This window comes from Vigna unguiculata, chromosome 8 (assembly GCF_037176805.1).
Source record: "Vigna unguiculata cultivar grain cowpea cultivar isolate G323 ecotype 2 chromosome 8, ASM3717680v1, whole genome shotgun sequence".
Taxonomy (NCBI): Eukaryota; Viridiplantae; Streptophyta; class Magnoliopsida; order Fabales; family Fabaceae; genus Vigna; species Vigna unguiculata.
The window spans coordinates 11,162,779-11,175,636 of record NC_140799.1 but is presented as its reverse complement, the minus strand read 5'-3'; the positions used below and the strand labels follow the sequence as shown (position 1 = coordinate 11,175,636).

The 12,858-nt window shown below is 34.8% G+C and overlaps 1 protein-coding gene and 1 pseudogene across 1 annotated transcript; both read left to right on the top strand.

Moving 5' to 3' along the window:
* Window positions 1-260: 260 nt before the first annotated feature.
* On the top strand, window positions 261-12,684 carry LOC146884134 (uncharacterized; annotated as a pseudogene).
* LOC146884135 (uncharacterized) lies at window positions 2,133-3,316 on the top strand. The gene is made up of 2 exons (XM_085665618.1): window positions 2,133-3,206; window positions 3,302-3,316. Exons 1-2 carry the CDS (start codon window positions 2,133-2,135, stop codon window positions 3,314-3,316), a joined length of 1,089 nt encoding a protein of 362 aa, XP_085521744.1.
* Window positions 12,685-12,858: the final 174 nt, after the last annotated feature.

Genomic DNA, 12,858 nt, shown 5'->3' with positions numbered 1-12,858 from the left:
ATTTGACTGTAAAACTTCAAAATAGACTACTAAAGACAAGAACAAAGAGAATTTTAGCTAAATTGGTCTGCATAGTCATGGGACTTGCATTCCAATTAGGACATTGTATCTTGGTTAGTATTTGGATATCTTACTTAATCAGTGAGATATATCCCGACAATGTCATGATCTTAAGCAATACATGGAGACATATATGTCTCTACTTTATTTCAATTCTCCCCATTAGAATCTAATTTAAACCATTTATTGTGGTATAGAACATGGGTGAACCTCCTTTGAATCGTGCATGGATGTATGATCGTTGTTATAGTGGTAGAAGGGGATTGAAGGAGTCTTTTGTCTTAGGCGTTGAAGAGTTTGTTCGAGTAGCAAGACAGTCTAGATATTTTGAACTTGAAGGTGGGATTAGATGCCCTTGCATTAAGTGTGACTGTACAAGGATTTTGACATATGAGATTGTAAAAGTTCACCTTTATAAAAAGGGGTTCATACCAAATTACTGGATTTGGACATTACATGGTGAAGATATGCCAGTTGTTGATTTAAATGAAGGTGATAATTTTCTCCCTAGACAGGGTGTACATACTGCTGAAATGGAGCAATTGTGCGACATGGAAGAGATGGTCAATAACGCTTTATGTCAATTTCAATCAAACCAACAACCCAACGACACTAACTTAGAAGAGTGTCCTAATGAATCCACACAAAGGTTTTATAATTTGTTGGCGGAGGCAAATCAACCTTTATTTGAAGGGGCAAGAGACTCTAAATTGTCAGTATGTGTTAGACTTTTATCTTATAAGTCTAATTGGAATATTCCCAACCAATGCTTAGAGGCTTTCACCAAACTTTTGTTAGATCTCACACCACCAAATATGAGCTTGCCAAAGAGTTTTTATGACGCTAAGAGGTTAGTATCAAAGTTAGGATTGGAGGCTAAGAAGATTGATTGTTGTGTGAGTGGTTGTATGCTTTTTTATGACAATGATAGTGGAAAAAGAGATGCAGCATTGCTTGAATGTAAATTTTGTCACAAACCAAGATATCATCCATTTCATCAAGGATCAAGGCGCAAAAAACCAATTGCAGTTAAGTCAATGTTCTATTTGTTGGCAAAAGCAATACAAGTCTAAATGCTGAAGCAAGATTTTGATGATGATAAAAGAAGCCTGAAAGCCATCTGGAAGACAATATGAAGACTACATGTTATTATGTTTAAAGCTATTGTGTAAAATGTAATTGGATTAAGTTAGAAGCAGTATTGTACAAGAAAATTCTAGTATTTCTCGAAATATCAAAATGATAATCGATTATCACTTGGAATAATCGATTATCCTGAGCTGAACAAATTTTTTCAAGAAAGCACTGGAATAATCGATTATTACTTCTGATAATCGATTATCTGCCCAAAAATTTGTTTTCCATAAACCACACTGGAATAATCGATTATCACTAGTGATAATCGATTATCCTGGTCAGTTGGGCGCGACTGTTCAGCTTTTTGACCTAATTTTTGGAACCCCTATTTAAGGAACTTCAGAGTTACCTCTCAATCACCTTTTTGAGAAGCTAGAGTGCTAGTGCTGTGACTGCAAGAGAGTTCTCTGAGTGTTCTCAATTGAAGCTTTGAAAAACCTAGTGTGGGTAGAGCGATAACTTTTCCTGAGAGGTGTTCTAGGAGATTGAGTGCTGCTGCTGTTGCTAGGAAAGCTAAGGTCAAGGTTCTCTGTGTGATTCAGAGAAAGGTGTTCATCTCTTGTGAGATTCAAGAGAGGTGTTTTCTTTCCTTACACTCTAAATATCTGATTGTAAATTTGTTACTTGATAGTGATTTAGTTAATCTCGTTTTTAAGAGATTAACAACTGGACGTAGGGTCTTTTGATCCGAACCAGTATAAATACTTGTGTTCAATCTTCTTCTCTATCTCTTTATTTCATCCATTATTTTGTTATAAAGAAATTATTTATTGATCTACTTGATAAATTTTGGAAAAATTTTAAAGTATTAATTTTATTATTTAAAAACCAATTCACCCCCCTCTTGGTTTTGTCCGCACGCTCAAACATTCCGCTGTGCGATACCAACAATTGGTATCAGAGCTTGCTTTGATAGTTATTCAAAATTTTCGAAAATGGTTGGACAAAATCAAACCTTTGCCGAGGGCGCATCTATCAACAGACCTCCTCTATTTACTGGTGAAAATTATCCTTTCTGGAAAGTTAGGATGCAAATTTTTCTGGAATCTATTGATAGGGGTATTTGGGATGCTATTTTAAATGGTCCATTTGTTCCTGTAAATATTGTAGATGATGTGCAGGAACCAAAGCCATTCTCGCAATGGACAGCAGACGAAAATAAAAAAGCCCAATATGATGTAAGAGCTAGAAATATAATTTCATCTGCCTTAACCCTAGATGAGTTTTACAGGATCTCAGTATGTACCAGTGCACAAGAAATGTGGGAAATATTGCGTGTAACCCATGAAGGAACAGACGATTTAAAAAGAGCACGCAAGAACTCCTTGATCCAAGAATACGAAATGTTTCGGATGCAGCAAGGAGAGACTATATATGATGTGCAGAAACGATTCACACATATCGTCAATCATCTCAAAGGTCTAGGTAAAACTTTCGACACCGATGAATTAAATATAAAAATTCTTAAATCTTTGAACAGGACTTGGCAGCCTAAGGTGACAGCCATCACGGAGTCACAAAATCTTGCGACAATGACGATGGCGGCTCTGTTTGGAAAGCTGAGAGAACATGAGCTTGAACTAGGCAGATTAAATGATGAAGAAGATATTGGAAGAAAGAAGAACATAGCCTTTAAAACCGAAGTGGTTAAAGGCAAACGACAAAAGGAAGAAGAAGATTTAGATGATGATGAAAATCTGAGTCTCATGATTAAGAAGTTTACAAAATTCATGAAGGCCAAAGGTAAAAATCAATTCAAGAGCAACAAGAAGGATAATCAAGGATCATCCTCAAATTTCAAATGTTATGGATGTGGAGAATCTGGACACGTCAAAGTTGACTGCCCAAATTCAAAGAAAAGTGAAGAAAAGAAGGGTAGAAAATTCTTCAAAAAGAAAGCATATATAGCTTGGGAAGACAATGCCTCAAGTTCATCAAATTCCAGTGATTCTGAAAATGAAGAAGCAAATTTATGTCTGATGGCAAATCATGATGATACTGATAGTGAGGTAAACTCTTCTTGCCCCGAAAATGATTATGATGATTTGTATGACGCTTTTCAACAATTGCTTATTAAATCTAGTAAATTGGATACTGCTCATAGAAAACTGAAATCTGATTTTAAAGATTTACAAAGTAAATTTGAAAAATCTCTTGAAGAAGAAGAATTTTTGAAAAGTAAAATTTTAATTTTAGAAAATAAAGAAAAAGAAACTATTGAATGTGCATCATGTAAAAGTTACATGTTTGATATATGTATTCTAGAAAAACATCTTGAAGATGCCTTAGAAAATAAAAACTGTGAAAAGGTTAATCTCAAGAAAAATCCAAATAAAACCAAGCATGCTCATTATCATAGTTTTAAAAGTAAAACTAAAAGAACTCGTAGAGTTTGGGTAGAAAAAGGAACATATCATTCTAGAGATACATATGCATGTACTACTACATGTTTTTATTGCATGAAAAAGGTTCATACTTCAAACAAATGCAATATCAAACATCTTGGTGTTCCTAATAAAAAATATATTTGGGTACCTGTTCATAAGTAGATATTTTTTTTCTAACCCCAATGACCCAAACAAGTTGTTGGGGACCTAAATGAATTGTTTCCTTATTTTGCAGATGACTTCTAAATCCAGAAGATCAATGTGGTATCTTGACAGTGGTTGTTCAAGACACATGACTGGAGATAAAAAGAAGTTTAAGAACTTTAAAAAGAAGGAACAAGGATTTGTCACTTATGGGGATAACAACAAAGGAAAGATACTTGGAACGGGTGATGTAGGTGGAGGAAATACTTTGGAGATCAAGGATGTACTGTATGTGGAAGGACTAAAACACAATCTTCTCAGTATAAGCCAACTATGTGATAAAGGACTCAAAGTAATATTTGAGAGTGACTACTGCACTATTCATCAAAAGGACTCCAAAGAAGTAGCATTAAAAGGTATGAGACACAATAATATTTACTTGATTGATCTTGATACTGCATCATCTAGTGATATAACTTGTTTGGTTGTTAAAGAAGAAAATCCTTGGTTATGGCATAAACGAGCTGCTCATATTAACATGCAACAATTAAACAAACTAATTTCCAAAGAATTAGTAATTGGATTACCAAAAATAAAGTTTGAAAAAGATAAACTATGTGATGCATGTCAAAAAGGAAAACAAGTAAAATCTTCATTTCATTCAAAAAATGTAATTTCTACATCAAAACCGTTAGAACTTTTGCATATGGATTTATTTGGCCCTTCAAGGACAAAAAGCTTTGGAGGAAACTATTATGCTCTTGTTATTGTTGATGATTACTCACGATATACATGGACTTTCTTTCTCACACTAAAAAGTGAGGCATTCAAAGCTTTTAAAAAATTTGCAAAAGCTGTTCAAAATGAAAAAGATTTGAAAATTAAAGTTTTAAGAAGCGACCATGGTGGAGAATTTCAAAATGAATTATTTGAAAACTTTTGTGAAGAAAACGGAATTATGCATAATTTTTCTGCACCTAGAACTCCTCAACAAAATGGAGTTGTAGAAAGGAAAAATAGATCTTTAGAAGAATTAGCTCACACCATGTTGAACGAATATGATGTGCCTAAATATTTTTGGGCTGATGCTGTGAGCACTGCTTGTTATGTATTAAATAGAATGCTCATTAGACCTATTTTAAAAGTTACCCCTTATGAATTGTTTAAAGGAAGAAAACCTAATGTAGCACATTTAAAAATATTTGGATGCAAATGCTTTGTTCTGAATAACGGAAAAGAAAATTTGGGTAAATTTGATTCTAAAGCTGATGAAGCTATTTTCTTAGGTTATTCATTAACTAGTAAAGCCTATAGGATTTTTAATAGAAGAACCTTGAATATGGAAGAATCTGTGCATGTTGTTTTTGATGAAATTGTGGACCTTGAGGAGAACCCTCTTGAGTCAAATAAAACAAATGCAGGTGATGAAGATTATTTCAAAGAAGCCCTTGATGAGATGTATCTAAATGAAAATCCGCTGACTGAACCTGAAGATCTTGCCAAAAGCTGGAAATCACCTAGAGGATTATCTCTTGAAAATGTCATTGGAGATATATCAAAGGGAGTTGTTACTAGAAATATGTCAAATTTCTGTATGACTGTTGCTTTTGTTTCACAGATAGAACCCAAAAGTGTAGACGAAGCTCTTCAAGATGATCAATGGTGCATTGCAATGCAAGAAGAGCTGAATCAATTTGAAAGGAATGAAGTTTGGGAACTCATTCCTAAGGATGATTCATACCAAGTAATAGGAACAAAGTGGGTGTTCAGAAACAAGCTGGATGAGGATGGAAACATCACTAAAAACAAAGCCAGACTTGTAGCAAAAGGATACAGACAAGAAGAAGGTATAGACTATGATGAGACTTATGCTCCAGTTGCCAGGTTAGAAGCTATACGCTTACTTCTTGCTTATGCTTCTCTCATGAAATTCAAACTATATCAGATGGATGTCAAAAGTGCTTTCTTAAATGGATTTATAAAAGAAAATGTGTATGTTGAACAACCACCTGGCTTTGAAGACTATAAGTATCCTAATCACATTTATAAATTAAAGAAAGCATTGTATGGATTAAAACAAGCACCTAGATCTTGGTATGAACGATTAAGTACATTTTTGTTAGAAAATGATTTTGAAAGAGGTAAAATTGATTTAACTCTATTTATCAAAAGAGTAAATAAACATATTTTGCTAGTTCAGATTTATGTAGATGACATAATATTTGGATCTACTGATAGTTCACTATGTAAAGGCTTTGCAAGCATAATGCAGGGAGAGTTCGAAATGTCAATGATGGGAGAGTTGACATTCTTTTTGGGTCTTCAAATTAAGCAAATGGAAAATGGAACTTTCATTTCTCAATCTAAGTACTGCAAAGAAGTACTTAAGAAATTTGGAATGGATACTGCTAAGGAAGCAAGTACTCCTATGGGAACCTCCTGCTACTTAGATAAAGATGAATCAGGAATAGAGGTAAATCAAACTATGTTTAGAGGCATGATAGGTTCTCTGTTGTATCTTACTGCTAGTAGGCCTGACATTATGCAATCAGTATGTGTGTGTGCTCGTTTTCAAGCCAATCCAAAAGAATCACATCTTACTGCAGTAAAAAGAATTTTAAAATACTTAAAAGGTACTGCATGTTTTGGACTATGGTATCCTTCAGGAGCGTCTCCTAATTTGATAGGTTATTCAGATGCTAATTATGGTGGCTGTAAAATAGATAGAAAAAGTACCAGTGGTACTTGTCACCTCTTAGGTAGTTCATTAGTCTCTTGGCATTCAAAGAAACAAGCTTGTGTGGCTTTATCAACTACAGAGGCTGAATACATAGCAGCTGGAAATTGTTGTGCTCAAATTCTTTGGATGAAACAACAACTAGAAGACTATAATATCTTTTTAAATCACATACCTCTGAAATGTGATAACACTAGTGCTATTAATTTAACCAAAAATCCCATAATGCACTCTAGGACAAAACATATTGAAATAAGACATCATTTCCTAAGAGATCACATTAATAAAGGAAATTGTGAAATAGAATATGTAGATACAAAGCATCAATTAGCTGATATCTTTACAAAACCTTTAGCTAAAGATAGATTTTATGAACTAAGAAGAGACTTAGGCATATTAGAGATCTCTTAAATGCTAAAAATTCACAATCTTTAAGAAATCCGAAAAATAGCGTAAATAATCGATTACAAGATTCAATAATCGATTATCAGACTCTCTTCAAAAATCTCAAAACATACTGGAATAATCGATTATTTTGGGTAATAATCGATTATCCTTAAAATCTCTTCCTAAAAATTCAAAAACACTTCATAATAATCGATTATTCAGGGCCATAATCGATTATCCTTAATTCTGAGCCAAAAATCAAAACTCACTGGAATAATCGATTATCACTTAGGATAATCGATTATCAGCTCGTCAGACTTCATATTTTGCCAAGTTTATGAACCAATAATCGATTATCATCTTAGAATAATCGATTATTACACGTCGTTGGACCAACAAATTTCAAAAAATAGCCGTTGCAACGGCTAGATTTTCATCAAATCACGTGTATATGGCCGTTGAAGTCTTCTCTCTATAAATATTTGCCATTTTTGTCACCAGAACACTCTTTTCTCTCCATCAACACTCAAGACCCTCTCCTTTTCTCATTTTCTCACAAAACTCTCAAAGGCTTCTCTCTTTTACCTAAACCATGGCTGAATCCTCTCGCAGAAAAATTCCTACACGCAGAAGGACTGCATCTCATGCCTCTCATCCCTCAAATGCACCACGAACAGCCTCCATTGAAGGATGGATTTCGGATGAAGAAAGACGTTCTGAATTCATCACACTATGGAAAGACAAACCCCTCATCACTCCAAAATTCATCCAGTCTCAATGGTTTGTAAATTGCCATTTCACCATTCAAAACTTTCTGGCTGAACAAGGTGTGAAATTCTTCACAGAGATGCAAGGCACTTACTATCCAGATTTGGTTCGAGCCTTTTATTTCAACTACAAATTCAGAGATGGAGTTGGGTTCACAAAAGTGAAAGGTATCGACATCATTTTAGATGATGATATTTGGGAAAATGTTGCACAATTTCCCATTCATGATGGCACATCTCCCATTCTCACAGCTGGCATAGAAGGGTTCAACAGAATTCTTGCATATAGATCCTTTATGCGACGCCCAGATCAAGAAATTGGCCGTCAATTACTTGCTGGACCTCTCAAAATCAATGAGCGTCTACTTTACTATCTCATTGTTTGGATTCTATGTCCACGTGGTACAAATCACGCTCAGTGCAGCGAAGCCGATCTTATGATAATATATGCCATGCTCAACCACATCCCCATCTATTGGCCAAGCATCATTCTTGACACCATGCTAAAAGCCAAACGATTGCCTCAATATCCTCTTCCGTATTCTTTGCTCATCTCTCGTATTTGTGAGTATAAAGGGGTAAATGTCTCTGATGAACAGTCTCATAAGACAATTGCCGCATATAAAATTGCAGAAAACTCCTTGAAGCAGATGAAATTTATTCCTTTTGGGAATACCTACATTCACAAGGATGATATGCCTTCTTCGGACAATGAAGAAGAAGAAAATCCTCCCACTACTCCTATTCCTCCTGTTGACACACATATTGGATCATCCAGTGGTGTTGGTGGCTCATCCTCTTCTTTAGAGGATCACATTTTAAATCTCAATCAGAGGCTTGAAGAATTCTTTCTTCTCTCCACTCACAGACATGAAGAAGTCACTAGCTTAATTAGAGGATTAGATTCTAGGATCTCAAACTTAGAACATAAATTTGATAAATATGAGGATGATGATGACATGAGTCAAGACTTTTAACAGTCTACATCATTGTCTCATTATTTGCAATTGTAATATGTTTTCCAGTTTTATTTTTACTATAAGAATATTTGTCTTTATTCTTTACCTATGCCAAATTGAGGGGGAGCTTCTTTGTTAAAACCTTTTTCATATGATCAAAACAGGGGGAGAAAAAGTTTAAACATTTAAACCAAACAATGCTACTAACAAATCTCCTTGTAAGATATTTTGATTGCAGATACTTTAAACATATTGTTTTGATCATCATCAAAAAGGGGGAGATTGTTGGCAAAAGCAATACAAGTCTAAATGCTGAAGCAAGATTTTGATGATGATAAAAGAAGCCTGAAAGCCATCTGGAAGACAATATGAAGACTACATGTTATTATGTTTAAAGCTATTGTGTAAAATGTAATTGGATTAAGTTAGAAGCAGTATTGTACAAGAAAATTCTAGTATTTCTCGAAATATCAAAATGATAATCGATTATCACTTGGAATAATCGATTATCCTGAGCTGAACAAATTTTTTCAAGAAAGCACTGGAATAATCGATTATTACTTCTGATAATCGATTATCTGCCCAAAAATTTGTTTTCCATAAACCACACTGGAATAATCGATTATCACTAGTGATAATCGATTATCCTGGTCAGTTGGGCGCGACTGTTCAGCTTTTTGACCTAATTTTTGGAACCCCTATTTAAGGAACTTCAGAGTTACCTCTCAATCACCTTTTTGAGAAGCTAGAGTGCTAGTGCTGTGACTGCAAGAGAGTTCTCTGAGTGTTCTCAATTGAAGCTTTGAAAAACCTAGTGTGGGTAGAGCGATAACTTTTCCTGAGAGGTGTTCTAGGAGATTGAGTGCTGCTGCTGTTGCTAGGAAAGCTAAGGTCAAGGTTCTCTGTGTGATTCAGAGAAAGGTGTTCATCTCTTGTGAGATTCAAGAGAGGTGTTTTCTTTCCTTACACTCTAAATATCTGATTGTAAATCTGTTACTTGATAGTGATTTAGTTAATCTCGTTTTTAAGAGATTAACAACTGGACGTAGGGTCTTTTGATCCGAACCAGTATAAATACTTGTGTTCAATCTTCTTCTCTATCTCTTTATTTCATCCATTATTTTGTTATAAAGAAATTATTTATTGATCTACTTGATAAATTTTGGAAAAATTTTAAAGTATTAATTTTATTATTTAAAAACCAATTCACCCCCTCTTGGTTTTGTCCGCACGCTCAAACATTCCGCTGCGCGATACCAACACTATTTGCCTATAATCCCAAGATTACAAAGAATGTTTGCTTCTATGCAAACTGCGCCACATATGACTTGGCATCATTAAAACCAAATCCAAGGCATGTTACGCCACCCATCTGATGGTGAAGCTTAGAAGCACTTTGATCGTAAACATCCTACCTTTGCGTCTGATCCACGCAATGTGCGACTTGGTCTATGTTCAGATGGATTTAACCCTTACATTCAGGCTTCATCTTCACCATATTCTTGTTGGCCCGTGATTGTTACTCCATACAATCTTCCTCCTGAAATGTGCATGTCAAAGCCTTATATGTTTTTGAGTTGTCTTATACCAGGTCCATCCAATCCAAAGGCCTCTATTGATGTTTACTTGGAGCCTTTAATTGATGATTTGAAGAAGTTATGGGTTGGTATCTTGACCTATGATGTTTCAAGAAAACATAATTTTATGATGAGGGCATGTTTGATGTGGACTATTAATGACTTCCCTGCTTATGGGATGTTATCTGGTTGGGGCACACATGGTAGATTAGCTTGTCCGCATTGCATGGAGCACAATAAGTCATTCACGTTAAATTATGGTCGCAAAAGTTGTTGGTTTGACTCACATCGTAGGTTCTTACCTAATGACCATCCTTTGAGGAAAACTATTAAAGCCTTTCGAAAAGGGCAAGTTGAAACAGATGGGCCACCTCCTAGGTTGACACCATTACAAGTTTGGAGAAGAGTGAAACATTTTCCAAAAGTCACTGAAAACGGTGTAACACAGATAGATGGATATGGATAGTGGCATAATTGGACAAAAAGAAGCATTTTTTGGGATCTTCCATATTGGAAAGATAATTTGTTAAGACATAATCTTGATGTAATACACATAGAAAAAAAATTTCTTTGAGAACATATTCAATATTGTTATGAATGTGACGGGAAAGACAAAAGACAATGAGAAGGCAAGAAAGGATTTAGGATTGTATTGCAAGCGAAAAGACTTGGAGTTGAAGGTTTAAGATAATGGGAAAATATTAAAGCCTAAAGCAAATTACACTTTAACTCCAGATGAAGCTAAATCAGTTTGTCGGTGGATAAAGGAACTTAAGATGCCAGATGGTTATAGTTCCAACTTGGCTAGATGTGCTGATGTTGAAAAGGGAAGAATCCATGGAATGAAAAGTCATGATTGCCATGTATTCATGGAGTCATTACTTCCTATTGCATTTAGTGCTTTGCCCATTCATGTTTTAAATCCTCTTACTGAAATTAGCCACTTTTTCAAAGATTTGTGCTCTGCAACATTAAAAGAGGAATCCCTAAGAAGAATGGAGGAAAATATTTCAATTATTCTCTGCAAATTAGAGAGAATATTCCCTCCTGGATTATTTGATTCCATGGAACATCTCCCTATTCATCTCCCCCAAGAAGCATTGTTGGGTGGACCAGTGCAATACAGATGGATGTATCCTTTTGAAAGGTACTAAAGGACCTCCCTATTCATATTTATAATTAATTTTGTCATCAATTTTTTTCATCATGATGTATTCTTTTATTTGTATAGATTCACAGGTGATTCAAAACGATCAATAAAAAATAAAGCAAGAGTTGAAGGTTCTATTTGTGCATCTTATTTACACCGTGAGACAACATACTTTTGTTCTCATTACTTCAACAACTTCATGTTGTCACCACGCAATTGGAGGAATGAAGTTGAAGGTCAAAGAGATGTGTCAACGTTGTCTGTTTTTCAGCAACAAGGTCGACATGTAGGGAGAGAATCGATTCATTGGCTAACTAATGCCGAGTTCAAATCTGCTCATGTTCATGTGTTAATCAATTGCATTGAAGTCAAACCATATCTTGAGTAAGTTATATCCTCCTTTGTTAACAAATTTGTGGTCAATTATATGTAAGCCTATAATTAATTTACCATTGCAATCTATTTTCACCAGCTCATTCCTTACGGGCTTGCAAATACCTGAGAGCAGTGCTTCTGCTCGTATTCACTCAGAGTTTCCTGAATGGTTCCAATATCAAGTATGTATTGTACCATTAATTATGCAACAAATGGATTTTAATGTATCATAATTTTACATCTATCTTTCTATACTTGTAGGTTTATAACAAGCCATTAAGTGTTAGAAACCAAGACCTAAGGGATTTGTCAAATTGGCCAATGAAATGTGTCAAAGAATGGCACACATACTTCGTGAATGGGTACAAGTTCCATACTAATGCATGGAGCAAAGGGAAAAAGACTATAAATAGTGGTGTTCATGTGAAGGGCCTTACTGAAGGAGGTGAAGATGATTTTTATGGGATCATTCATAGAATATATGAACTAGAGTACAATACTTCTAATAAACCGAAGAAAGTTGTACTTTTTTTTGTGAATGGTTTGATCCCTCAAGAAAAGGTACAAGAGTAGATCCTAAATATAACATTGTGGACATTCACATGACTTCAAGGTACCAACCATTTGATCCATTTATTTTAGCATACAATGTTAGACAAGTATATTATGTACAATTTCCACCATCTCGAAAAGACAATTGTGGTTGGTGTGTTGCAATTAAAACAAAGCTGAGAGGTCGCATTGAATCAAATGAGGTGGAAGACGATGTCCCTTACCAAGTTGATGAAATGTCCCATGTGAACGAAGTAATTGAAGTAGAACGTGTATCGGGATTTCATCACATAGAAGGTCATGATGAAGAGTTGGAACAGCAGGAGGAGGAGGAAGAAAAAGAAAAAGAAGAAGAAGAGGAGGAATATCTAGATGAAGAAGATGAAACTGAAGAAGAAGAAGTGGAGGAAGATGAGGACGACGATGAGGGTGAAAGTGATGATAATGACTAACTTTGTCTTTTTTGTTTTAGTACTTATCTTTTTAATATGTTTGTTTTTTTTCATTTCATTAGAACTTTTTGTTGTTGTACTTCAAGTTGTGTAATATGTGTAATGAATAGTTATTAAGTTGGTATATTTGTTTGTTATTATACACCATCTTAATTTGTTTGACACTTAGATCCT